Raw genomic sequence first — 27915 nt, forward strand, 5'->3', positions numbered from 1 at the left:
AGCCGTACTAGAGTGAAACACCTCCCCGGTCACAGCACCATGCGTGACATTGGTTCCACTAAGCGCTCTTCTTCCTCTTCTTCGATGGCGGTTGGCATCTATACTCACACGAATCCTCTCAGTATCCTTCCTCTTCAACCCATCTGCCTCAGCTGTGGTGTATTTTCATATATGCCAAGGGATGTCAGGCTTCCCTAAATATTTGACCCAAAAATGTTCAACAATTATTAAATAATTTCTCTCTGTGTTTTCATAATTTCCATTCAATTCTTAAGTGGCTGAGTCTCACCGGAGAAATCATCAGAGCGAGGGAAACAGTGCCCCTCTGTCTCAGTATGTGTAGTCCATGTATCTGATGCTGTTTGGACTAAACGAGTATGACATGTTGCCGCCGTAGCAGTTGATTGATTGATGCCAAGAAGCGTTTTGCCTCCCTTGATATATTTTTTTTTAATAGAAACTGTGTGTTGTCCTAGCGCAGCAAAACGCCCCCCAAGGGAGGCCAGTTTGGATTTGGTTTCACACCTATCAAATCACATCCAAAGCAAAACATTTTATTTTAAATTTGCTAAATCTGCCCTTTCCTAAAGCCATGGATGGAGATGGGGATTTGGACTTGTGGTTTTGACTTAATTCTCTGTACAGGCCAATGACTATGATGGCGACACTTATCTAACCATAAATGCATATATTGTGCCACTGGGCTGATATGATTGTTGCCCATGCGAGGAAGTCAAGCTAGCAAGCATTTTAGCTAGGTAGCCTATGAAAACAAAAACTAAAATCATACAGTATGACAGAGCCATAGACAGTTTTTCCAAGATGAAAGAGAGGAGGATGGCATTGGTGTTCAACTAATTATTTATTTTTTTACTTGCATGCACACGCACACAGACCGAAATCAGTTCCATGGACAGCCACATGGGCAGCGGGGGGGGCAGGGTAGCCTAGTGGTTAGAGCGTTGGACTAGTAACCAGAAGGTTGCAAGTTCAAATCCCTGAGCTACAAATCTGTCGTTCTGCCCCCGAACAGGCAGTTAACCCACTGTTCCTAGGCTGTCATTGAAATTAAGAATTTGTTCTTAACTGACTTGCCTAGTTAAATAAAGGTAAAATAAAAATTTAGCAATATTGATTGAACTAAATTGTTTTGGTATCTTTAAGTTTGTTTCACTGTATTATAGCCTTGTTGATTTGATGACGTTTCAATGTTTAAGTTGAAATGGTGCTGGAATAGCAGAGGCAGTGCTGCTGTTGTCTTTGTGTTGACTTGAGGTAACTTCATGGTTCTAACTCAGTAGTTGTTCAGTAAACAGTAGAAAACATTAACTTGCTGGACCGTGCTGTATGTCATGTAACTGTTTTGTTACATGCAATATTTTCTCTGTGGAATTCCCTCGGACAGATGTTCAAATGTATCAAACGAATGTGTAGTTTCATTTATTTTCTGCCACTGTGTGACTGTTCCTCCACTGTGTGTCAACCTGCCTCTCTCACCAGACATGTCTGATCCCCAGCCTCATGGGCACCTCTACAATTAACACATACCACTACATTCCCCAATGCTACACATGTCTGATCCCCAGCCTCATGGGCTCCTCTACAATTAATACATACCACTACATTCCCCAATGCTACACATGTCTGATCCCCAGCCTCATGGACTCCCCTACAATTAATACACACCACTACATTCCCCAATGCTACACATGTCTGATCCCCAGCCTCATGGACTCCCCTACAATTAACACATACCACTACATTCCCCAATGCTACACATGTCTGATCTCCAGCCTCATGGGCACCTCTACAATTAATACATACCACTACATTCCCCAATGCTACACATGTCTGATCCCCAGCCTCATGGGCACCTCTACAATTAACACATACCACTACATTCCCCAATGCTACACATGTCTGATCCCCAGCCTCATGGGCACCTCTACAATTAATACATACCACTACATTCCCCAATGCTACACATGTCTGATCCCCAGCCTCATGGGCACCTCTACAATTAATACATACCACTACATTCCCCAATGCTACACATGTCTGATCCCCAGCCTCATGGGCACCTCTACAATTAACACATACCACTACATTCCCCAATGCTACACATGTCTGATCCCCAGCCTCATGGGCACCTCTACAATTAACACATACCACTACATTCCCCAATGCTACACATGTCTGATCCCCAGCCTCATGGGCACCTCTACAATTAATACATACCACTACATTCCCCAATGCTACACATGTCTGATCTCCAGCCTCATGGGCACCTCTACAATTAATACATACCACTACATTCCCCAATGCTACACATGTCTGATCCCCAGCCTCATGGGCACCTCTACAATTAATACATACCACTACATTCCCCAATGCTACACATGTCTGATCCCCAGCCTCATGGGCACCTCTACAATTAATACATACCACTACATTCCCCAATGCTACACATGTCTGATCCCCAGCCTCATGGGCACCTCTACAATTAATACATACCACTACATTCCCCAATGCTACACATGTCTGATCCCCAGCCTCATGGGCACCTCTACAATTAACACATACCACTACATTCCCCAATGCTACACATTTCTTTGTCTCAAGCCCTTCTGCACACTTCACACACCTAGGAATCTCCCTCCTACACACATCTGCCACGTGCTCATAAGCTTGACACCTGTAACAACGTAATGGATTAGGCACAACATCTCGTACAGGATAACTTGTATATGCTGATATCACATTGTCGGGCAATGACTCAACATGAAAACTCAAAAGGACAGACTATGACTCGACATGAAAACTCAAAAGGACAGACTATGACTCCTCTGTCACGCCACTCTTTCTGCGTGGCACCAAACGACGAGCATCACAAGCCCCGGGAATCTTCCCCTTTTGTTTTGTCCACTTTCATATTTAGCGCGACCCCAGTAATCACTCCTTTCAATGGTGTACTTTTCTTTAGAGCAAACCATTCACATCTCTTGTCCCCATTTGTGTAACTCGGAGCACCTGTTCCCTCTGATCAGCAGAAACACAAACAATTTCACTCCTACCATCACAGACTCATCTTTACCCTGACCATCATTATATCACTCCTACCATCACAGACTCATCTTTACCCTGACCATCATTATATCACTCCTACCATCACAGACTCATCTTTACCCTGACCATCATTATATGACTCCTACCATCACAGACTCATCTTTACCCTGACCATCATTATATCACTCCTACCATCACAGACTCATCTTTACCCTGACCATCATTATATCACTCCTACCATCACAGACTCATCTTTACCCTGACCATCATTATATCACTCCTACCATCACAGACTCATCTTTACCCTGACCATCATTATATCACTCCTACCATCACAGACTCATCTTTACCCTGACCATCATTATATCACTCCTACCATCACAGACTCATCTTTACCCTGACCATCATTATATCACTCCTACCATCACAGACTCATCTTTACCCTGACCATCATTATATCACTCCTACCATCACAGACTCATCTTTACCCTGACCATCATTATATCACTCCTACCATCACAGACTCATCTTTACCCTGACCATCATTATATCACCATCATTACTCATCTTTACCCTGACCATCATTATCCTACCATCACAGACCATCATTATATCACTCCTACCATCCCTGACCATCATTATATCATCCTACCATCACAGACTCATCTTTACCCTGACCATCATTATATCACTCCTACCATCAGACAGACCCTGACCATCATTATATCTTACCATCACAGACTCATCTTTACCCTGACCATCATTATATCACTCCTACCCATCTTTACCCTTCATTATATCACTCCTACCATCACAGACTCATCTTTACCCTGACCATCATTATATCACTCCTACCATCACAGACTCATCTTTACCCTGACCATCATTATATCACTCCTACCATCACAGACTCATCTTTACCCTGACCATCATTATATCACTCCTACCATCACAGACTCATCTTTACCCTGACCATCATTATATCACTCCTACCATCACAGACTCATCTTTACCCTGACCATCATTATATCACTCCTACCATCACAGACTCATCTTTACCCTGACCATCATTATATCACTCCTACCATCACAGACTCATCTTTACCCTGACCATCATTATATCACTCCTACCATCACAGACTCATCTTTACCCTGACCATCATTATATCACTCCCCAGACTCATCTTTAGACTCATCTTTACCCTGACCATCATTATATCACTCCTACCATCACAGACTCATCTTTACCCTGACCATCATTATATCACTCCTACCATCACAGACTCATCAGACATCATCTTACCATCACAGACTCATCTTTACCCTGACCATCATTATATCATCCTACCATCACAGACTCATCTTTACCCTGACCATCATTATATCACTCCTACCATCACAGACTCATCTTTACCCTGACCATCATTATATCACTCCTACCATCACAGACTCATCTTTACCCTGACCATCATTATATCATACCATTCATCTTTACCCTGACCATCATTATATCACTCCTACCATCACAGACCCTGACCATCATTATTACTACCATCACAGACTCATCATGACCATCATTATATCACTCCTACCATCACAGACTCATCTTTACCCTGACCATCATTATATCACTCCTACCATCACAGACTCATCTTTACCCTGATCACAGACTCATCATTATATCACTCCTACCATCACAGACTCATCTTTACCCTGACCATCTTTATCACAGACTCATCTACCATCATTATATTCCTACCATCACAGACTCATCTTTATCCTGACCATCATTATATCACTCCTACCATCACAGACTCATCTTTACCCTGACCATCATTATATCTTACCATACCATCTTTATCCTGACCATCATTATATCACTCCTACCATCACAGACTCATCTTTACCCTGACCATCATTATATCACTCCTACCATCACAGACTCATCTTTACCCTGACCATCATTATATCACTCCTACCATCACAGACTCATCTTTACCCTGACCATCATTATATCTTCACAGACTCATCTTTATCCTGACCATCATTATATCACTCCTACCATCACAGACTCATCTTTACCCTGACCATCATTATATCACTCCTACCATCACAGACCATCACAGACTCACATCTTTACCCTGACCATCATTATATCACTCCTACCATCACAGACTCATCTTTACCCTGACCATCATTATATCACTCCTACCATCACAGACTCATCTTTACCCTGACCATCATTATATCACTCCTACCATCACAGACTCATCTTTACCCTGACCACTCATTATATCACTCCTACCATCACAGACTCATCTTTACCCTGACCATCATTATATCACTCCTACCATCACAGACTCATCTTTACCCTGACCATCATTATATCACTCCTACCATCACAGACTCATCTTTACCCTGACCATCATTATATCACTCCTACCATCACAGACTCATCTTTACCCTGACCATCATTATATCACTCCTACCATCACAGACTCATCACCCTGACATCATTATATCATCTACCATCACAGACTCATCTTTACCCTGACCATCATTATATCACTCCTACCATCACAGACTCATCTTTACCCTGACCATCATTATATCACTCCTACCATCACAGACTCATCTTTACCCTGACCATCATTATATCACTCCTACCATCACAGACTCATCTTTACCCTGACCATCATTATATCACTCCTACCATCACTCATCTTTACCCTGACCATCTCACTCATCTTTACCCTGACCATCATTATATCACTCCTACCATCACTCACCCTGACCATCACAGACTCATCTTTACCCTGACCATCATTATATCACTCCTACCATCACAGACTCATCTTTACCCTGACCATCATTATATCACTCCTACCATCACAGACTCATCTTTACCCATCTCCTACCATCATCCTCTCATTTACCCTGACCATCATTATATCACTCCTACCATCACAGACTCATCTTTACCCTGACCATCATTATATCACTCCTACCATCACAGACCATCACCCTGACCTCTACCATTATCCCTGACCATCATTATATCACTCCTACCATCACAGACTCATCTTTACCCTGATCCAGACTCATCTTTATATCACTCACTCCTACCATCACAGACTCATCTTTACCCTGACCATCATTATATCACTCCTACCATCACAGACTCATCTTTACCCTGACCATCATTATATCACTCCTACCATCACAGACTCATCTTTACCCTGACCATCATTATATCACTCCTACCATCACAGACTCATCTTTTGACCATCATTATATTCCTACCATCACAGACTCATCTTTTCCCTCCCCTGACCATCATTATCACTCCTACCATCACAGACTCATCTTTACCCTGACCATCATTATATCACTCCTACCATCACAGACTCATCTTTACCCTGACCATCATTATATCTTCACCTCCTACCATCACAGACTCATCTTTACCCTGACCATCACAGACTCATCTTTACCCTGACCATCATTATATCACTCCTACCATCACAGACTCATCTTTACCCTGACCATCATTATATCACTCCTACCATCACAGACTCATCTTTACCCTGACCATCATTATATCACTCCTACCATCACAGACTCATCTTTACCCTGACCATCATTATATCACTCCTACCATCACAGACTCATCTTTACCCTGACCATCATTATATCACTCCTACCATCACAGACTCATCTTTACCCTGACCATCTTTCACTCCTCACCCTACCATCACAGACTCATCTTTACCCTGACCATCATTATATCACTCCTACCATCACAGACTCATCTTTACCCTGACCATCATTATATCACTCCTACCATCACAGACTCATCTTTACCCTGACCATCATTATATCACTCCTACCATCACAGACTCATCTTTACCCTGACCATCATTATATCACTCCTACCATCACAGACTCATCTTTACCCTGACCATCATTATATCACTCCTACCATCACAGACTCATCTTTACCCACCCATCTTTATGACCATCATTATATCACTCCTACCATCACAGACTCATCTTTACCCTGACCATCATTATATCACTCCTACCATCACAGACTCATCTTTACCCTGACCATCATTATATCACTCCTACCATCACAGACTCATCTTTACCCTGACCATCATTATATCACTCCTACCATCACAGACTCATCTTTACCCTGACCATCATTATATCACTCCTACCATCACAGACTCATCTTTACCCTGACCATCATTATATCACTCCTACCATCACCTCATCTTTACCCTGACTCACCATCATTATATCACTCCTACCATCACAGACTCATCTTTACCCTACCATCATTATATCACTCCTACCATCACAGACTCATCTTTACCCTGACCATCATTATATCACTCCTACCATCACAGACTCATCTTTACCCTGACCATCATTATATCCTACCATCACAGACTCATCTTTACCCTGACCATCATTATATCACTCCTACCATCACAGACTCATCTTTACCCTGACCATCATTATATTCCTACCATCACAGACTCATCTTTACCCTGACCATCATTATATCACTCCTACCATCACAGACTCATCTTTACCCTGACCATCATTATATCCACCATCACAGACTCATCTTTACCCTGACCATCATTATATCACTCCTACCATCACAGACTCATCTTTACCCTGACCATCATTATATCACTCCTACCATCACAGACTCATCTTTACCCTGACCATCATTATATCACTCCTACCATCACAGACTCATCTTTACCCTGACCATCATTATATCACCCTACCATCACAGACTCATCTTTACCCTGACCATCCTCCTACCATCACAGACTCATCTTTACCCCCATCATTATATCCTCCACCATCACAGACTCATCTTTACCCTGACCATCATTATATCCTCCTACCATCACCCATCTTCCACCTCCCTCACCCTCTTCCACCTCCCTCACCATCATTCTTCCACCTACCATCACAGACTCATCTTTACCCACCATCCTACCATCACAGAACTCATCTTTCACCATCATTATATCACTCACCCTCATCTTCCACCCCCTTCCACCTCCATCACCCTCTTCCCACCATCATTATATCTTTCTACCTCACAGACACCATCTTTACCAATTCTTTTTGACCATCATTTATCTTCCTCTCCCTCTTCCACCTCACCCTCACCCCTTCCACCTCCCTCACCCTCTTCCACCTCCCTCCCTCTTCCACCTACCTCACCCTCTTCCACCCTGACCTCATTATATCCACCCCCTCACCCTCTTCCACCTCCTCACCCTCTTCCACCATTCCCTTTCCACCCCCTCACCCTCTTCCACCTCCCTCACCCTCTTCCACCCTGACCTCACCCTCTTCCACCTCCTCACCCCTTCCACCCCTCACACCTCCCTCACCCTCTTCTTCACACCTCCCTTACCCCTTCACCCTACCTCACCCTCTTTACCCTCACCCTCTTCCACCTCCTCACCCTCTTCCACCCCCTCACCCTCTTTCTTCACCCTCTTCCATCCTCCCTCACCCTCTTCCACCTCCCTCACCTCATCTTCCACCTCCTCACCCTCTTCCACCTCCCTCACCCTCCCCTCACCCTCTTCCACCTCCCTCACCCTCTTCCACCTCCTCACCCTCTTCCACCTCCTCACCCTCTTCCACCTCCCTCACCCTCTTCCACCTCCCCCTACCATCACCTCTTCCACCTTCCCCTCTTCCACCTCCCTCACCCTCTTCCACCTCCTCACCCTCTTCCACCTCCCTCACCCTCTTCCACCCCCTCACCCTCTTCCACCCCCTCACCCTCTTCCACCCCCCTCTTCCACCCCTCACCCTCTTCCACCCCCTCACCCTCTTCCACCCCCTCACCCTCTTCCACCCCTCACCCTCTTCCACCCCCTCACCTCTTCCACCCCTCACCCTCTTCCACCTCCCTCACCCTCTTCCACCCCCTCACCCTCTTCCACCTCCCTCACCCTCTTCCACCTCCCTCACCCTCTTCCACCCCCTCTTCCACCCCCTCACCCTCTTCCACCTCCCTCACCCTCTTCCACCCCCTCACCCTCTTCCACCTCCTCGGCCTCTCTCTTTCCCTCCTTTCCTCTTCCGTATTCCAATTGAGGGATACTATTATGTGACAGTAGTTTTATTAGTAAAACACAAACAAACAAGGAAAACAGTCAGTTTATTACATTTCAGATGTGAATCAGCATTCCTTCCATGATGACCAGCTCAAACACCATAAGAACAACAATCCTCATTCACAGTTATATTCATTGCACTTTGACCATCCTGATTTTACAAATGATTCCTCCAAGAAAAAACAAACATACTCTAATTTCCTCAAATACAGCAGTTATTATAATGTACCAGTTATTATGATGTATCAGCTATTATAATGCACCAGTTATTATGATGTATCAGTTATTATGATGTATCAGTTATTATGATGTACCAGTTATTATAATGCACCAGTTATTATGATGTATCAGTTACTATGATGTATCAGCTATTATAATGCACCAGCTATTATAATGCACCAGTTATTATGATGTATCAGTTATTATGATGTACCAGTTATTATGATGTACCAGTTATTATGATGTATCAGTTATTATAATGTACCAGTTATTATGATGTACCAGTTATTATAATGCACCAGTTATTATGATGTATCAGTTATTATAATGCACCAGTTATTATAATGCACCAGTTATTATGATGTATCAGTTATTATAATGCACCAGTTATTATAATGCACCAGTTATTATGATGTATCAGTTATTATAATGCACCAGTTATTATAATGTATCAGTTATTATGATGTACCAGTTATTATAATGCACCAGTTATTATGATGTATCAGTTATTATAATGCACCAGTTATTATGATGTACCAGTTATTATGATGTATCAGTTATTATAATGCACCAGTTATTATGATGTATCAGTTATTATGATGTACCAGTTATTATGAAGTATCAGTTATTATGATGTACCAGTTATTATGATGTATCAGTTATTATAATGTATCAGTTATTATAATGCACCAGTTATTATGATGTACCAGTTATTATGATGTATCAGCTATTATAATGCACCAGTTATTATGATGTATCAGTTATTATAATGCACCAGTTATTATGATGTATCAGTTATTATAATGCACCAGTTATTATGATGTATCAGTTATTATAATGCACCAGTTATTATAATGCACCAGTTATTATGATGTATCAGTTATTATAATGCACCAGTTATTATAATGTATCAGTTATTATGATGTACCAGTTATTATAATGCACCAGTTATTATGATGTATCAGTTATTATAATGCACCAGTTATTATGATGTACCAGTTATTATGATGTATCAGTTATTATAATGCACCAGTTATTATGATGTATCAGTTATTATGATGTACCAGTTATTATGAAGTATCAGTTATTATGATGTATCAGTTATTATGATGTACCAGTTATTATGATGTATCAGTTATTATAATGTATCAGTTATTATAATGCACCAGTTATTATGATGTACCAGTTATTATGATGTATCAGCTATTATAATGCACCAGTTATTATGATGTATCAGTTATTATAATGCACCAGTTATTATGATGTATCAGTTATTATAATGCACCAGTTATTATGATGTATCAGTTATTATAATGCACCAGTTATTATGATGTACCAGTTATTATGATGTATCAGTTATTATGATGTATCAGTTATTATGATGTATCAGTTATTATGATGTATCAGTTATTATAATGCACCAGTTATTATGATGTATCAGCTATTATAATGTATCAGTTATTATGATGTACCAGTTATTATGATGTACCAGTTATTATAATGCACCAGTTATTATGATGTATCAGTTATTATGATGTATCAGTTATTATAATGCACCAGTTATTATGATGTATCAGCTATTATAATGCACCAGTTATTATAATGTATCAGTTATTATGATGTACCAGTTATTATGATGTACCAGTTATTATGATGTATCAGTTATTATGATGTATCAGTTATTATAATGCACCAGTTATTATGATGTATCAGTTATTATGATGTATCAGTTATTATAATGTATCAGTTATTATGATGTATCAATTATTATAATGCACCAGTTATTATGATGTACCAGTTATTATGATGTACCAGTTATTATGATGTATCAGTTATTATAATGTATCAGTTATTATGATGTATCAGTTATTATAATGTATCAGTTATTATGATGTATCAGTTATTATAATGCACCAGTTATTATGATGTATCAGTTATTATAATGCACCAGTTATTATGATGTATCAGTTATTATAATGCACCAGTTATTATGATGTACCAGTTATTATGATGTACCAGTTATTTTGATGTACCAGTTATTATGATGTATCAGTTATTATGTATCAGTTATTATGTATCAGTTATTATGATGTATCAGTTATTATGATGTATGAGTTATTATGATGTACCAGTTATTATAATGTATCAGTTATTATGATGTATCAGTTATTATGATGTACCGGTTATTATGTACCAGTTATTATAATGTACCAGTTATTATGATGTATCAGTTATTATGATGTACCAGTTATTATGATGTACCGGTTATTATGATGTACCAGTTATTATGATGTATGAGTTATTATGATGTATCAGTTATTATGTATCAGTTATTATGATGTATCAGTTATTATGATGTATGAGTTATTATGATGTACCAGTTATTATAATGTATCAGTTATTATGATGTACCAGTTATTATGATGTATGAGTTATTATGATGTATCAGTTATTATGTATCAGTTATTATGATGTATCAGTTATTATGATGTATCAGTTATTATGATGTACCAGTTATTATAATGCACCAGTTATTATGATGTATCAGTTGTTATGAGAAACATCTAAGACACCGATAAGCTGAGAAGCACAAACGTTATCTGCTGTTGAAAGTTATTCTGTCCGTATTTGATTCCCACAACAGTCTAATTGATCCAGAGTTCCACATCATATGCAGGCAGGTGTGGTAGAGGTGATAGTCTTCTCACTGGTAGAGGTCGTCCTCTACCTCGTCTCTGAACTGCCCCCCTGCCCCCGACCCTTGACCTCCGGACTGAGAGCCAGAGGGGAACCTGAGGAGAGAGAGAGGTCAGTGTACGAGAAGTGTGTGTGTGTGTGTGTGTGTGTGTGTGTGTGTGTGTGTGTGTGTGTGTGTGTGTGTGTGTGTGTGTGTGTGTGTGTGTGTGTGTGTGTGTGTGTGTGTGTGTGTGTGTGTGTGTGTGTACATACCTGAAGTTCCCAAAGCCTCTGCTCTGCTGTAGTGTCTGGGCGAACATCTCATACTTCCTGATATCGTTGTCGCTGACGGAGCGCCGGGCGAACCTCATGGCCTCTTCAAAGTGATCCTTCCTGATCTCTGGAACAGGGTCACAGTCCTCATCCTGGACAGAGGAGGAGAGGGGAGAGTGGGGGGCAGAAAGAGAGGGAGAGTGATGGGGCAGAAAGAGAGAGAGAGAGAGGGGGAGGGGCAGAAAGAGAGAGAGGGGCAGAAAGAGAGAGAGGGGGAAGGGGAGACAGAGAGAGCGAGGGCAGGAGAGCGTTTGGGTGGGTGTAAAGTTACATAATATTGGTGTATTGGTTGGGTGTGTGTGTGTGCGCTTTGTGTATACAAGGTTTAATGTGTGAGGTAGACAGTGTGTGAAACACAGTGTGTGATGTACTGTATGTGAGATGCAGTGTTGGTTGTGTAACAGCTGGGGGATCTGTCTGTCCGTCCGTCCGTCCGTCCGTCAGTCAGTCAGTCAGATATATGGTATTGCAGTGTTAATGGTGTAACGTCCGTCCGTCTGTCTGTCTGTCTGTCTGTCTGTCTGTCTGTCTGTCTGTCTGTCAATCTGATCATCGCTATAGTGTGTGTGAGCTGCAGTGTTGGTGGTGTAACAGCAGACTGTCTGTCCGTCCGTCCGTCCGTCGGTCCGTCCGTCCATCTCACCATGGCGGTGCCTGGGTGGGTCTGTCTCTGGCGCTCTGCTTTGATCTCAGCCTCTATGGCCTCTCTGATGGCCAGCTTACAGGCCCTCTGGCAGATCTCTGTCAGGTCTGCCCCACTAAAACCCTGGGTGATACCAGACAGGTAGGCCAGGTCTACATCCTGGTGTTGGCGTTGTGAGAGGAGAGGGGTGGGGGAGAGGAGAGGGGAGGGAGGAGAGAGAGGAGAGGGGATAGGAGACGGGAGGAGAGGGGGAGAGAGAGAGGAAGAAAGGGGAGAGAGGAGAGGGGGGAGACAATAGTTCATTATTATTATCATCATCATTATTATCGTGTGCCTGTGTGTCTGTGTGCCTGTGTGCCTGTGTGTCTGTGTGCCTGTGTGCCTGTGTGCCTGTGTGCCTGTGTGCCTGTGTGTCTGTGTGTCTGTGTGCCTGTGTGCCTGTGTGTCTGTGTGCCTGTGTGTCTGTGTGTCTACCCTGTCTTTCTTGGAGTATTAAATAATGTTTGTTGGTTAGGAAGGGTTCTATGGCATGGACCTAGGAAGAAAGGAATGTATGTGGAGATAAGAGAGGACAGGGAGAGCTCCTCCAGGGTTATGGTGTCTGGGGGAGCCTGGAACGGTCAGTTGAGGGGTTATAAACTGTGGTTAGACTCATGTGAAATCCCTGTTGGTGTGTATGTGTGTGCGTAGTTTAGGATGATATAAGAAGGAATGGATTTGTGAAAACTTTAGAGCTCTTGCAAATAAATTGGGACCTGATCAATTGTGAGCTGGGAATTCTGTCTGTTTTATTTAAGACCAGAACTTTACAACCTCTGGGTATCAGACAGAATTTATGAACACGGATTAAATAATTACTTGACAGTGTCGATGCCTTTGTGTGTCTTTGTGTGTCTGTGTCTATGTCTGTCTATGTGTCTTGTGTGTGTCTATGTGTGTCTATGTGTCTGTGTCTATGTGTCTATGTGTGTGTGTCTATGTGTGTGTATGTCTTTGTGTGTGTCTGTGTCTGTGAGTGTATGTCTATGTGTGTGTGTGTGTCTATGTGTGTCTGTATGTGTGTCTGTGTCTATGTCTGTCTATGTGTCTTGTGTGTGTCTATGTGTGTGTATGTCTTTGTGTGTGTCTGTGTCTGTGAGTGTGTGTCTATGTGTGTGTGTGTGTCTATGTGTGTGTGTGTGTCTTGTGTGTGTGTGTGTGTCTATGTGTGTGTATGTCTTTGTGTGTGTCTGTGTGTGTGTCTATGTGTGTCTGTATGTGTGTATCTGTGTCTATGTCTGTCTATGTGTCTGTGTGTGTGTATGTGTGTGTGTGTGTGTGTGTGTCTGTGTCTGTGTCTGTCTATGTGTGTGTGTGTGTCTATGTGTGTGTGTGTCTTGTGTGTGTGTGTGTGTGTGTGTGTGTGTGTGTGTGTGTGTGTGTGTGTGTGTGTGTGTGTGTCCATGTGTGTGTATGTGTGTCTATGTGTGTGTGTGTGTGTGTGTGTGTGTGTGTGTGTGTGTGTGTGTGTGTGTGTGTGTGTGTGTGTGTGTGTGTGTGTGTGTGTCTGTGTGTGTGTGTGTCTCTGTCTGTGTGTGTCTGTGTGTCTATGTGTGTGCGCGTGTCTCTGTCTGTGAGTGTCTATGTGTGTCTGTGTGTGTGTGTGTGTGTGCTAGTCCATGTGTGAGTGTGTGTGTACTGACTCTGGCGATGGGGGACTTGCGTAGGTTTGCGTTGAGGATGGCGGTACGGGAGGCTGTGTCTGGTAGAGGGATGTAGATGAGCTGATCCAGCCTCCCTGGACGGAGGATAGCAGAGTCTATTATATCAGGTCTGGAGGGGTACAGAGTCTATTATATCAGGTCTGGAGGGGGGAGGATAACAGAGTCTATTATATCAGGTCTGGAGGGGGGAGGATAACAGAGTCTATTATATCAGGTCTGGAGGATAACAGAGTCTATTATATCAGGTCTGGAGGGGGGAGGATAGCAGAGTCTATTATATCAGGTCTGGAGGGGGGAGGATAACAGAGTCTATTATATCAGGTCTGGAGGGGGGAGGATAGCAGAGTCTATTATATCAGGTCTGGAGGGGGGAGGATAGCAGAGTCTATTATATCAGGTCTGGAGGGGGGAGGATAGCAGAGTCTATTATATCAGGTCTGGAGGGGAGGATAGCAGAGTCTATTATATCAGGTCTGGGGGGAGGATAACAGAGTCTATTATATCAGGTCTGGAGGGGGGAGGATAACAGAGTCTATTATATCAGGTCTGGAGGGGGGAGGATAACAGAGTCTATTATATCAGGTCTGGAGGGGGGAGGATAGCAGAGTCTATTATATCAGGTCTGGAGGGGGGAGGATAGCAGAGTCTATTATATCAGGTCTGGAGGATAACAGAGTCTATTATATCAGGTCTGGAGGATAACAGAGTCTATTATATCAGGTCTGGAGTCTATTATATCAGGGGAGGATAGCAGAGTCTATTATATCAGGTCTGGAGGGGGAGGATAGCAGAGTCTATTATATCAGGTCTGGAGGGGGGAGGATAGCAGAGTCTATTATATCAGGTCTGGAGGGGGGAGGATAACAGAGTCTATTATATCAGGTCTGGAGGGGGGAGGATAACAGAGTCTATTATATCAGGTCTGGAGAGAACAGAGTCTATTATATCAGGTCTGGAGGATAACAGGTCTATTATATCAGGTCTGGAGGGAGAACAGAGTCTATTATATCAGGTCTGGGGGGAGGATAGCAGAGTCTATTATATCAGGTCTGGAGGATAACAGAGTCTATTATATCAGGTCTGGAGGGGGGAGGATAACAGAGTCTATTATATCAGGTCTGGAGGGGGGAGGATAGCAGAGTCTATTATATCAGGTCTGGAGGGGGGAGGATAGCAGAGTCTATTATATCAGGTCTGGAGGGGGGAGGATAACAGAGTCTATTATATCAGGTCTGGAGGGGAGGATAGCAGAGTCTATTATATCAGGTCTGGAGGGGAGGATAACAGAGTCTATTATATCAGGTCTGGAGGGGGAGGATAACAGAGTCTATTATATCAGGTCTGGAGGGGGGAGGATAACAGAGTCTATTATATCAGGTCTGGAGGGGGGAGGATAGCAGAGTCTATTATATCAGGTCTGGAGGGGGGAGGATAACAGAGTCTATTATATCAGGTCTGGAGGGGGGAGGATAGCAGAGTCTATTATATCAGGTCTGGAGGATAACAGAGTCTATTATATCAGGTCTGGAGGATAACAGAGTCTATTATATCAGGTCTGGAGGGGGGAGGATAGCAGAGTCTATTATATCAGGTCTGGAGGGGGGAGGATAACAGAGTCTATTATATCAGGTCTGGAGGGGGGAGGATAGCAGAGTCTATTATATCAGGTCTGTAGGGGGGAGGATAGCAGAGTCTATTATATCAGGTCTGGAGGGGGGAGGATAGCAGAGTCTATTATATCAGGTCTGGAGGGGGGAGGATAGCAGAGTCTATTATATCAGGTCTGGAGGGGGGAGGATAACAGAGTCTATTATATCAGGTCTGGAGGGGGGAGGATAACAGAGTCTATTATATCAGGTCTGGAGGATAACAGAGTCTATTATATCAGGTCTGGAGGATAACAGAGTCTATTATATCAGGTCTGGAGGGGGGAGGATAACAGAGTCTATTATATCAGGTCTGGAGGGGGGAGGATAACAGAGTCTATTATATCAGGTCTGGAGGGGGAGGATAGCAGAGTCTATTATATCAGGTCTGGAGGGGGGAGGATAGCAGAGTCTATTATATCAGGTCTGGGGGGAGGATAACAGAGTCTATTATATCAGGTCTGGGGGGAGGATAACAGAGTCTATTATATCAGGTCTGGAGGGGGGAGGATAACAGAGTCTATTATATCAGGTCTGAGAGGGAGGATAACAGAGTCTATTATATCAGGTCTGGAGGGGGGAGGATAACAGAGTCTATTATATCAGGTCTGGAGGGGGAGGATAACAGAGTCTCAGGTCTATATTATATCAGGTCTGGAGGATAACAGAGTCTATTATATCAGGTCTGGAGGATAACAGAGTCTATTATATCAGGTCTGGAGGATAGCAGAGTCTATTATATCAGGTCTGGAGGGGGAGGATAACAGAGTCTATTATATCAGGTCTGGAGGGGGGAGGATAGCAGAGTCTATTATATCAGGTCTGGAGGGGAGGATAACAGAGTCTATTATATCAGGTCTGGGGGAGGATAACAGAGTCTATTATATCAGGTCTGGAGGAGGATAACAGAGTCTATTATATCAGGTCTGGAGGGGGAGGATAACAGAGTCTATTATATCAGGTCTGGAGGGGGGAGGATAGCAGAGTCTATTATATCAGGTCTGGAGGGGGGAGGATAACAGAGTCTATTATATCAGGTCTGGAGGGGAGGATAACAGAGTCTATTATATCAGGTCTGGAGGGGGAGGGCAGAGTCTATTATATCAGGTCTGGAGGGGGAGGATAGCAGAGTCTATTATATCAGGTCTGGAGGGGAGGATAACAGAGTCTATTATATCAGGTCTGGAGGGGGGAGGATAACAGAGTCTATTATATCAGGTCTGGAGGGGGGAGGATAACAGAGTCTATTATATCAGGTCTGGAGGGGGGAGGATAACAGAGTCTATTATATCAGGTCTGAGGGGAGGATAACAGAGTCTATTATATCAGGTCTGGAGGGGGGAGGATAACAGAGTCTATTATATCAGGTCTGGAGGGGGGAGGATAGCAGAGTCTATTATATCAGGTCTGGAGGGGGGAGGATAACAGAGTCTATTATATCAGGTCTGGAGGGGGGAGGATAACAGAGTCTATTATATCAGGTCTGGAGGGGGAGGATAACAGAGTCTATTATATCAGGTCTGGGGGGAGGATAACAGAGTCTATTATATCAGGTCTGGAGGGGAGGATAGCAGAGTCTATTATATCAGGTCTGGAGGGGAGGATAACAGAGTCTATTATATCAGGTCTGGAGGGGGAGGATAACAGAGTCTATTATATCAGGTCTGGAGGGGGAGGATAACAGAGTCTATTATATCAGGTCTGGAGGGGAGGATAACAGAGTCTATTATATCAGGTCTGGAGGATAACAGAGTCTATTATATCAGGTCTGGAGGGGGGAGGATAACAGAGTCTATTATATCAGGTCTGGAGGGGGGAGGATAGCAGAGTCTATTATATCAGGTCTGGAGGGGGGAGGATAACAGAGTCTATTATATCAGGTCTGGAGGGGGGAGGATAACAGAGTCTATTATATCAGGTCTGGAGGGGGGAGGATAGCAGAGTCTATTATATCAGGTCTGGAGGGGGGAGGATAGCAGAGTCTATTATATCAGGTCTGGAGGGGGGAGGATAGCAGAGTCTATTATATCAGGTCTGGAGGGGGGAGGATAACAGAGTCTATTATATCAGGTCTGGAGGGGGGAGGATAACAGAGTCTATTATATCAGGTCTGGAGGGGGAGGATAACAGAGTCTATTATATCAGGTCTGGAGGGGAGGATAGCAGAGTCTATTATATCAGGTCTGCAGAGTCTATTATATCAGGTCTGGAGGATAACAGAGTCTATTATATCAGGTCTGGAGGGGGGAGGATAACAGAGTCTATTATATCAGGTCTGGAGGGGGGAGGATAACAGAGTCTATTATATCAGGTCTGGAGGGAGGATAGCAGAGTCTATTATATCAGGTCTGGAGGGGAGGATAACAGAGTCTATTATATCAGGTCTGGAGGGGGAGGATAACAGAGTCTATTATATCAGGTCTGGAGGGGGGAGGATAACAGAGTCTATTATATCAGGTCTGGAGGATAACAGAGTCTATTATATCAGGTCTGGAGGGGGAGGATAACAGAGTCTATTATATCAGGTCTGGAGGGGGGAGGATAGCAGAGTCTATTATATCAGGTGTCTGGAGGGGAGGATAACAGAGTCTATTATATCAGGTCTGGAGGGGAGGATAACAGAGTCTATTATATCAGGTCTGGAGGGGGAGGATAACAGAGTCTATTATATCAGGTCTGGAGGGGGGAGGATAGCAGAGTCTATTATATCAGGTCTGGAGGGGGGAGGATAACAGAGTCTATTATATCAGGTCTGGAGGGGGGAGGATAGCAGAGTCTATTATATCAGGTCTGGAGGGGGGAGGATAGCAGAGTCTATTATATCAGGTCTGGAGGGGGAGGGAGAGTCTATTATATCAGGTCTGGAGGGGGAGGAAGCAGAGTCTATTATATCAGGTCTGGAGGGGGAGGATAACAGAGTCTATTATATCAGGTCTGGAGGGGGGAGGATAACAGAGTCTATTATATCAGGTCTGGAGAGGGGAGGATAACAGAGTCTATTATATCAGGTCTGGAGGGGGGAGGATAGCAGAGTCTATTATATCAGGTCTGGAGGGGGGAGGATAGCAGAGTCTATTATATCAGGTCTGGAGGATAACAGAGTCTATTATATCAGGTCTGGAGGATAACAGAGTCTATTATATCAGGTCTGGAGGATAACAGAGTCTATTATATCAGGTCTGGAGGATAGCAGAGTCTATTATATCAGGTCTGGAGGGGGGAGGATAGCAGAGTCTATTATATCAGGTCTGGAGAGGGGAGGATAGCAGAGTCTATTATATCAGGTCTGGAGGGGGGAGGATAACAGAGTCTATTATATCAGGTCTGGAGGGGGGAGGATAACAGAGTCTATTATATCAGGTCTGGAGGAGAACAGAGTCTATTATATCAGGTCTGGAGGGGGGAGGATAACAGAGTCTATTATATCAGGTCTGGAGGGGGAGGGCAGAGTCTATTATATCAGGTCTGGAGGATAACAGAGTCTATTATATCAGGTCTGGAGGGGGGAGGATAACAGAGTCTATTATATCAGGTCTGGAGGGGGGAGGATAGCAGAGTCTATTATATCAGGTCTGGAGGGGGGAGGATAGCAGAGTCTATTATATCAGGTCTGGAGGGGGGAGGATAACAGAGTCTATTATATCAGGTCTGGAGGGGGGAGGATAACAGAGTCTATTATATCAGGTCTGGAGGGGAGGATAACAGAGTCTATTATATCAGGTCTGGAGGGGGGAGGATAACAGAGTCTATTATATCAGGTCTGGAGGGGGAGGATAACAGAGTCTATTATATCAGGTCTGGAGGGGGGAGGATAGCAGAGTCTATTATATCAGGTCTGGAGGGGGGAGGATAACAGAGTCTATTATATCAGGTCTGGAGGGGGGAGGATAACAGAGTCTATTATATCAGGTCTAACAGAGTCTATTATATCAGGTCTGGGGGAGGATAACAGAGTCTATTATATCAGGTCTGGAGGGGGGAGGATAACAGAGTCTATTATATCAGGTCTGGAGGGGGGAGGATAACAGAGTCTATTATATCAGGTCTGGAGGGGGAGGATACAGAGTCTATTATATCAGGTCTGGAGGGGAGGATAACAGAGTCTATTATATCAGGTCTGGAGGGGGGAGGATAGCAGAGTCTATTATATCAGGTCTGGAGGGGGGAGGATAACAGAGTCTATTATATCAGGTCTGGAGGGGGGAGGATAACAGAGTCTATTATATCAGGTCTGGAGGGGGAGGATAACAGAGTCTATTATATCAGGTCTGGAGGGGGAGGATAACAGAGTCTATTATATCAGGTCTGGAGGGGGAGGATAGCAGAGTCTATTATATCAGGTCTGGAGGGGGAGGATAACAGAGTCTATTATATCAGGTCTGGAGGGGAGGATAGCAGAGTCTATTATATCAGGTCTGGAGGGGGGAGGATAACAGAGTCTATTATATCAGGTCTGGAGGGGGAGGATAACAGAGTCTATTATATCAGGTCTGGAGGGGAGGATACAGAGTCTATTATATCAGGTCTGGAGGGGGGAGGATAACAGAGTCTATTATATCAGGTCTGGAGGGGGGAGGATAACAGAGTCTATTATATCAGGTCTGGAGGGGGGAGGATAACAGAGTCTATTATATCAGGTCTGGAGGGGGGAGGATACCAGAGTCTATTATATCAGGTCTGGAGGGGGAGGATAACAGAGTCTATTATATCAGGTCTGGAGGGGGAGGATAACAGAGTCTATTATATCAGGTCTGGAGGATAACAGAGTCTATTATATCAGGTCTGGAGGATAACAGAGTCTATTATATCAGGTCTGGAGGGGGATAGCAGAGATATCAGGTCACAGAGTCTATTATATCAGGTCTGGAGGGGGGAGGATAACAGAGTCTATTATATCAGGTCTGGAGGGGGGAGGATAACAGAGTCTATTATATCAGGTCTGGAGGGGGGAGGTCTATTATATCAGGTCTGGAGGGGGAGAACAGAGTCTATTATATCAGGTCTGGAGGGGGAGGATAACAGAGTCTATTATATCAGGTCTGGAGGGGAGGATAGCAGAGTCTATTATATCAGGTCTGGAGGGATAACAGAGTCTATTATATCAGGTCTGGAGGGGAGGATAACAGAGTCTATTATATCAGGTCTGGAGGGGGGAGGATAGCAGAGTCTATTATATCAGGTCTGGAGGGGGGAGGATAGCAGAGTCTATTATATCAGGTCTGGAGGGGGAGGATAACAGAGTCTATTATATCAGGTCTGGAGGGGAGGATAACAGAGTCTATTATATCAGGTCTGGAGGGGGGAGGATAACAGAGTCTATTATATCAGGTCTGGAGGGGGGAGGATAACAGAGTCTATTATATCAGGTCTGGAGGGGGGAGGATAACAGAGTCTATTATATCAGGTCTGGAGGGGGGAGGATAACAGAGTCTATTATATCAGGTCTGGAGGGGGGAGGATAACAGAGTCTATTATATCAGGTCTGGAGGGGGAGGATAGCAGAGTCTATTATATCAGGTCTGGAGGGGGAGGATAACAGAGTCTATTATATCAGGTCTGGAGGGGGGAGGATAACAGAGTCTATTATATCAGGTCTGGAGGGGAGGATACAGAGTCTATTATATCAGGTCTGGAGGGGGGAGGATAGCAGAGTCTATTATATCAGGTCTGGAGGGGGGAGGATAACAGAGTCTATTATATCAGGTCTGGAGGGGAGGATAGCAGAGTCTATTATATCAGGTCTGGAGGGGGGAGGATAACAGAGTCTATTATATCAGGTCTGGAGGGGGGAGGATAGCAGAGTCTATTATATCAGGTCTGGAGGGGGAGGATAACAGAGTCTATTATATCAGGTCTGGGGGGAGGATAACAGAGTCTATTATATCAGGTCTGGAGGGGGAGGATAACAGAGTCTATTATATCAGGTCTGGAGGGGGGAGGATAACAGAGTCTATTATATCAGGTCTGGAGGGGAGGATAACAGAGTCTATTATATCAGGTCTGGAGGGGGAGGATAACAGAGTCTATTATATCAGGTCTGGAGGGGGGAGGATAACAGAGTCTATTATATCAGGTCTGGAGGGGGGAGGATAGCAGAGTCTATTATATCAGGTCTGGAGGGGGAGGATAGCAGAGTCTATTATATCAGGTCTGGAGGGGGGAGGATAACAGAGTCTATTATATCAGGTCTGGAGGGGAGGATAACAGAGTCTATTATATCAGGTCTGGAGGGGGAGGATAACAGAGTCTATTATATCAGGTCTGGAGGGGGGAGGATAACAGAGTCTATTATATCAGGTCTGGAGGGGAGGATAAGCAGAGTCTATTATATCAGGTCTGGAGGGGGAGGATAACAGAGTCTATTATATCAGGGGAGGATAACAGAGTCTATTATATCAGGTCTAACAGAGTCTATTATATCAGGGGAGGATAGCAGAGTCTATTATATCAGGTCTGGAGGGGGAGGATAGCAGAGTCTATTATATCAGGTCTGGAGGGGAGGATAACAGTCTATTATATCAGGTCTGGAGGGGGGAGGATAACAGAGTCTATTATATCAGGTCTGGAGGGGGGAGGATAACAGAGTCTATTATATCAGGTCTGGAGGGGGGAGGATAACAGAGTCTATTATATCAGGTCTGGAGGGGGGAGGATAACAGAGTCTATTATATCAGGTCTGGAGGGGGGAGGATAGCAGAGTCTATTATATCAGGTCTGGAGGGGGGAGGATAACAGAGTCTATTATATCAGGTCTGGAGGATAACAGAGTCTATTATATCAGGTCTGGAGGATAACAGAGTCTATTATATCAGGTCTGGAGGATAACAGAGTCTATTATATCAGGTCTGGAGGATAGCAGAGTCTATTATATCAGGTCTGGAGGGGGGAGGATAGCAGAGTCTATTATATCAGGTCTGGAGGGGGAGGATAGCAGAGTCTATTATATCAGGTCTGGAGGGGGGAGGATAACAGAGTCTATTATATCAGGTCTGGAGGGGGGAGGATAACAGAGTCTATTATATCAGGTCTGGAGGAGAACAGAGTCTATTATATCAGGTCTGGAGGGGGAGGATAACAGAGTCTATTATATCAGGTCTGGAGGGGGGAGGATAGCAGAGTCTATTATATCAGGTCTGGAGGATAACAGAGTCTATTATATCAGGTCTGGAGGGGGGAGGATAACAGAGTCTATTATATCAGGTCTGGAGGGGGGATAGCAGAGTCTATTATATCAGGTCTGGAGGGGGGAGGATAGCAGAGTCTATTATATCAGGTCTGGAGGGGGGAGGATAACAGAGTCTATTATATCAGGTCTGGAGGGGGGAGGATAACAGAGTCTATTATATCAGGTCTGGAGGGGGAGGATAACAGAGTCTATTATATCAGGTCTGGAGGGGGGAGGATAACAGAGTCTATTATATCAGGTCTGGAGGATAACAGAGTCTATTATATCAGGTCTGGAGAGGGGAGGATAACAGAGTCTATTATATCAGGTCTGGAAGGGGGAGGATAACAGAGTCTATTATATCAGGTCTGGAGGATAACAGAGTCTATTATATCAGGTCTGGAGGGGAGGATAACAGAGTCTATTATATCAGGTCTGGAGGGAGGATAACAGAGTCTATTATATCAGGTCTGGGAGGGGGAGGATAGCAGAGTCTATTATATCAGGTCTGGAGGGGGGAGGATAGCAGAGTCTATTATATCAGGTCTGGAGGGGGGAGGATAGCAGAGTCTATTATATCAGGTCTGGAGGGGAGGATAAGCAGAGTCTATTATATCAGGTCTGGAGGGGAGGATAGCAGAGTCTATTATATCAGGTCTGGAGGGGGAGGATAACAGAGTCTATTATATCAGGTCTGGAGGGGGGAGGATAACAGAGTCTATTATATCAGGTCTGGAGGGGGGAGGATAACAGAGTCTATTATATCAGGTCTGGAGGGGGGAGGATAACAGAGTCTATTATATCAGGTCTGGAGGGGGGAGGATAGCAGAGTCTATTATATCAGGTCTGGAGGGGGGAGGATAACAGAGTCTATTATATCAGGTCTGGAGGGGGGAGGATAACAGAGTCTATTATATCAGGTCTGGAGGGGGGAGGATAGCAGAGTCTATTATATCAGGTCTGGAGGGGGGAGGATAGCAGAGTCTATTATATCAGGTCTGGAGGGGGGAGGATAACAGAGTCTATTATATCAGGTCTGGAGGGGGGAGGATAACAGAGTCTATTATATCAGGTCTGGAGGATAACAGAGTCTATTATATCAGGTCTGGAGGGGGAGGATAACAGAGTCTATTATATCAGGTCTGGAGGGGGAGGATAACAGAGTCTATTATATCAGGTCTGGAGGGGAGGATAGCAGAGTCTATTATATCAGGTCTGGAGGATAACAGAGTCTATTATATCAGGTCTGGAGGGGGAGGATAACAGAGTCTATTATATCAGGTCTGGAGGGGGAGGATAACAGAGTCTATTATATCAGAGTCTATTATATCAGGTCTGGAGGAGGATAACAGAGTCTATTATATCAGGTCTGGAGGGGAGGATAACAGAGTCTATTATATCAGGTCTGGAGGGGAGGATATGCAGAGTCTATTATATCAGGTCTGGAGGGGAGGAAGCAGAGTCTATTATATCAGGTCTGGAGGGGGGAGGATAACAGAGTCTATTATATCAGGTCTGGAGGGGGGAGGATAACAGAGTCTATTATATCAGGTCTGGAGGGGGGAGGATAACAGAGTCTATTATATCAGGTCTGGAGGGGGGAGGATAACAGAGTCTATTATATCAGGTCTGGAGGGGGAGGATAACAGAGTCTATTATATCAGGTCTGGAGGATAACAGAGTCTATTATATCAGGTCTGGAGGATAACAGAGTCTATTATATCAGGTCTGGAGGGGGGAGGATAACAGAGTCTATTATATCAGGTCTGGAGGGGGGAGGATAACAGAGTCTATTATATCAGGTCTGGAGGGGGGAGGATAACAGAGTCTATTATATCAGGTCTGGAGGGGGGAGGATAACAGAGTCTATTATATCAGGTCTGGAGGGGGGAGGATAGCAGAGTCTATTATATCAGGTCTGGAGGGGAGGATAACAGAGTCTATTATATCAGGTCTGGAGGGGGGAGGATAGCAGAGTCTATTATATCAGGTCTGGAGGGGGGAGGATAGCAGAGTCTATTATATCAGGTCTGGAGGGGAACAGAGTCTATTATATCAGGTCTGGAGGGGGGAGGATAACAGAGTCTATTATATCAGGTCTGGAGGGGGGAGGATAACAGAGTCTATTATATCAGGTCTGGAGGGGGGAGGATAACAGAGTCTATTATATCAGGTCTGGAGGGGGGAGGATAACAGAGTCTATTATATCAGGTCTGGAGGGGGGAGGATAGCAGAGTCTATTATATCAGGTCTGGAGGGGGGAGGATAGCAGAGTCTATTATATCAGGTCTGGAGGGGGGATAACAGAGTCTATTATATCAGGTCTGGAGGATAACAGAGTCTATTATATCAGGTCTGGAGGATAACAGAGTCTATTATATCAGGTCTGGAGGGGGGAGGATAGCAGAGTCTATTATATCAGGTCTGGAGGGGGGAGGATAGCAGAGTCTATTATATCAGGTCTGGAGGGGAGGATAGCAGAGTCTATTATATCAGGTCTGGAGGGGGGAGGATAACAGAGTCTATTATATCAGGTCTGGAGGGGGGAGGATAACAGAGTCTATTATATCAGGTCTGGAGGAGAACAGAGTCTATTATATCAGGTCTGGAGGGGGGAGGATAACAGAGTCTATTATATCAGGTCTGGAGGGGGGAGGATAGCAGAGTCTATTATATCAGGTCTGGAGGGGGGAGGATAACAGAGTCTATTATATCAGGTCTGGAGGGAGGATAACAGAGTCTATTATATCAGGTCTGGAGGGGGGAGGATAGCAGAGTCTATTATATCAGGTCTGGAGGGGGGAGGATAACAGAGTCTATTATATCAGGTCTGGAGGGGAGGATAACAGAGTCTATTATATCAGGTCTGGAGGGGAGGATAGCAGAGTCTATTATATCAGGTCTGGAGGGGGGAGGATAACAGAGTCTATTATATCAGGTCTGGAGGGGGGAGGATAACAGAGTCTATTATATCAGGTCTGGAGGATAACAGAGTCTATTATATCAGGTCTGGAGGGGAGGATAACAGAGTCTATTATATCAGGTCTGGAGGGGGGAGGATAACAGAGTCTATTATATCAGGTCTGGAGGGGGGAGGATAACAGAGTCTATTATATCAGGTCTGGAGGGGGGAGGATAGCAGAGTCTATTATATCAGGTCTGGAGGGGGGAGGATAACAGAGTCTATTATATCAGGTCTGGAGGGGGGAGGATAACAGAGTCTATTATATCAGGTCTGGAGGGGGGAGGATAGCAGAGTCTATTATATCAGGTCTGGAGGGGGGAGGATAGCAGAGTCTATTATATCAGGTCTGGAGGGGAGGATAGCAGAGTCTATTATATCAGGTCTGGAGGGGGGAGGATAACAGAGTCTATTATATCAGGTCTGGAGGGGGAGGATAACAGAGTCTATTATATCAGGTCTGGAGGGGGAGGATAACAGAGTCTATTATATCAGGTCTGGAGGGGGGAGGATAGCAGAGTCTATTATATCAGGTCTGGAGGGGGGAGGATAGCAGAGTCTATTATATCAGGTCTGGAGGGGGGAGGATAACAGAGTCTATTATATCAGGTCTGGAGGGGGAGGATAACAGCAGAGTCTATTATATCAGGTCTGGAGGGGGAGGATAACAGAGTCTATTATATCAGGTCTGGAGGGGGAGGATAACAGAGTCTATTATATCAGGTCTGGAGGGGGAGGATAACAGAGTCTATTATATCAGGTCTGAGGGGGAGGATAACAGAGTCTATTATATCAGGTCTGGAGGGGGAGGATAACAGAGTCTATTATATCAGGTCTGGAGGGGGAGGATAAGCAGAGTCTATTATATCAGGTCTGGAGGGGAGGACAGAGTCTATTATATCAGGTCTGGAGGGGGAGGATAGCAGAGTCTATTATATCAGGTCTGGAGGGGGAGGATAGCAGAGTCTATTATATCAGGTCTGGAGGGGAGGATAGCAGAGTCTATTATATCAGGTCTGGAGGGGGAGGATAACAGAGTCTATTATATCAGGTCTGGAGGGGGAGGATAACAGAGTCTATTATATCAGGTCTGGAGGGGAGGATAACAGAGTCTATTATATCAGGTCTGGGGGAGGATAACAGAGTCTATTATATCAGGTCTGGAGGGGGGAGGATAACAGAGTCTATTATATCAGGTCTGGAGGGGGGAGGATAGCAGAGTCTATTATATCAGGTCTGGAGGAGGATAACAGAGTCTATTATATCAGGTCTGGAGGGGAGGATAACAGAGTCTATTATATCAGGTCTGGAGGGGAGGATAACAGAGTCTATTAT

General features: G+C 44.1%; 1 protein-coding gene and 2 long non-coding RNA genes across 10 annotated transcripts in view; 2 read left to right on the forward strand and 1 right to left on the reverse strand.

Moving 5' to 3' along the window:
- Positions 1–9260: 9260 nt before the first annotated feature.
- zgc:136908 (Transitional endoplasmic reticulum ATPase) overlaps positions 9261–27915 on the reverse strand; it is a 43515-nt gene continuing 24860 nt past the window's right edge. Inside the window, exons 16-19 of one of the 2 annotated variants that reach the window (XM_052528376.1) lie at positions 14787–14916; positions 13105–13263; positions 12402–12553; positions 9261–12244 (exon numbers count right to left, since the gene is read on the reverse strand). In XM_052528376.1, the coding sequence (XP_052384336.1) occupies positions 12157–12244; positions 12402–12553; positions 13105–13263; positions 14787–14916 (529 nt within the window). In that variant the 3' untranslated portion in view covers positions 9261–12156. Of the gene's footprint in view, positions 12245–12401; positions 12554–13104; positions 13264–14786; positions 14917–16412; positions 16477–27915 lie in introns of those variants that run through there. The other variant, XM_052528377.1, reaches the window with a different exon arrangement.
- On the forward strand, positions 14768–26069 carry LOC127932509 (uncharacterized). Of its 7 annotated transcripts, none has more exons than XR_008145687.1 (3): positions 14768–14914; positions 23479–23509; positions 26003–26069. It is a non-coding gene; the product is annotated as an uncharacterized LOC127932509 (long non-coding RNA). The 7 variants fall into 7 exon arrangements; XR_008145686.1 differs by lacking the exon at positions 26003–26069 and adding an exon at positions 25830–25896; XR_008145685.1 differs by lacking the exon at positions 26003–26069 and adding an exon at positions 25571–25637.
- Positions 16124–19963, forward strand: LOC127932508 (uncharacterized). The gene is made up of 4 exons (XR_008145684.1): positions 16124–16329; positions 19424–19537; positions 19569–19661; positions 19917–19963. It is a non-coding gene; the product is annotated as an uncharacterized LOC127932508 (long non-coding RNA).

This window comes from Oncorhynchus keta, chromosome 10 (assembly GCF_023373465.1).
Source record: "Oncorhynchus keta strain PuntledgeMale-10-30-2019 chromosome 10, Oket_V2, whole genome shotgun sequence".
NCBI lineage: Eukaryota > Metazoa > Chordata > Actinopteri > Salmoniformes > Salmonidae > Oncorhynchus > Oncorhynchus keta.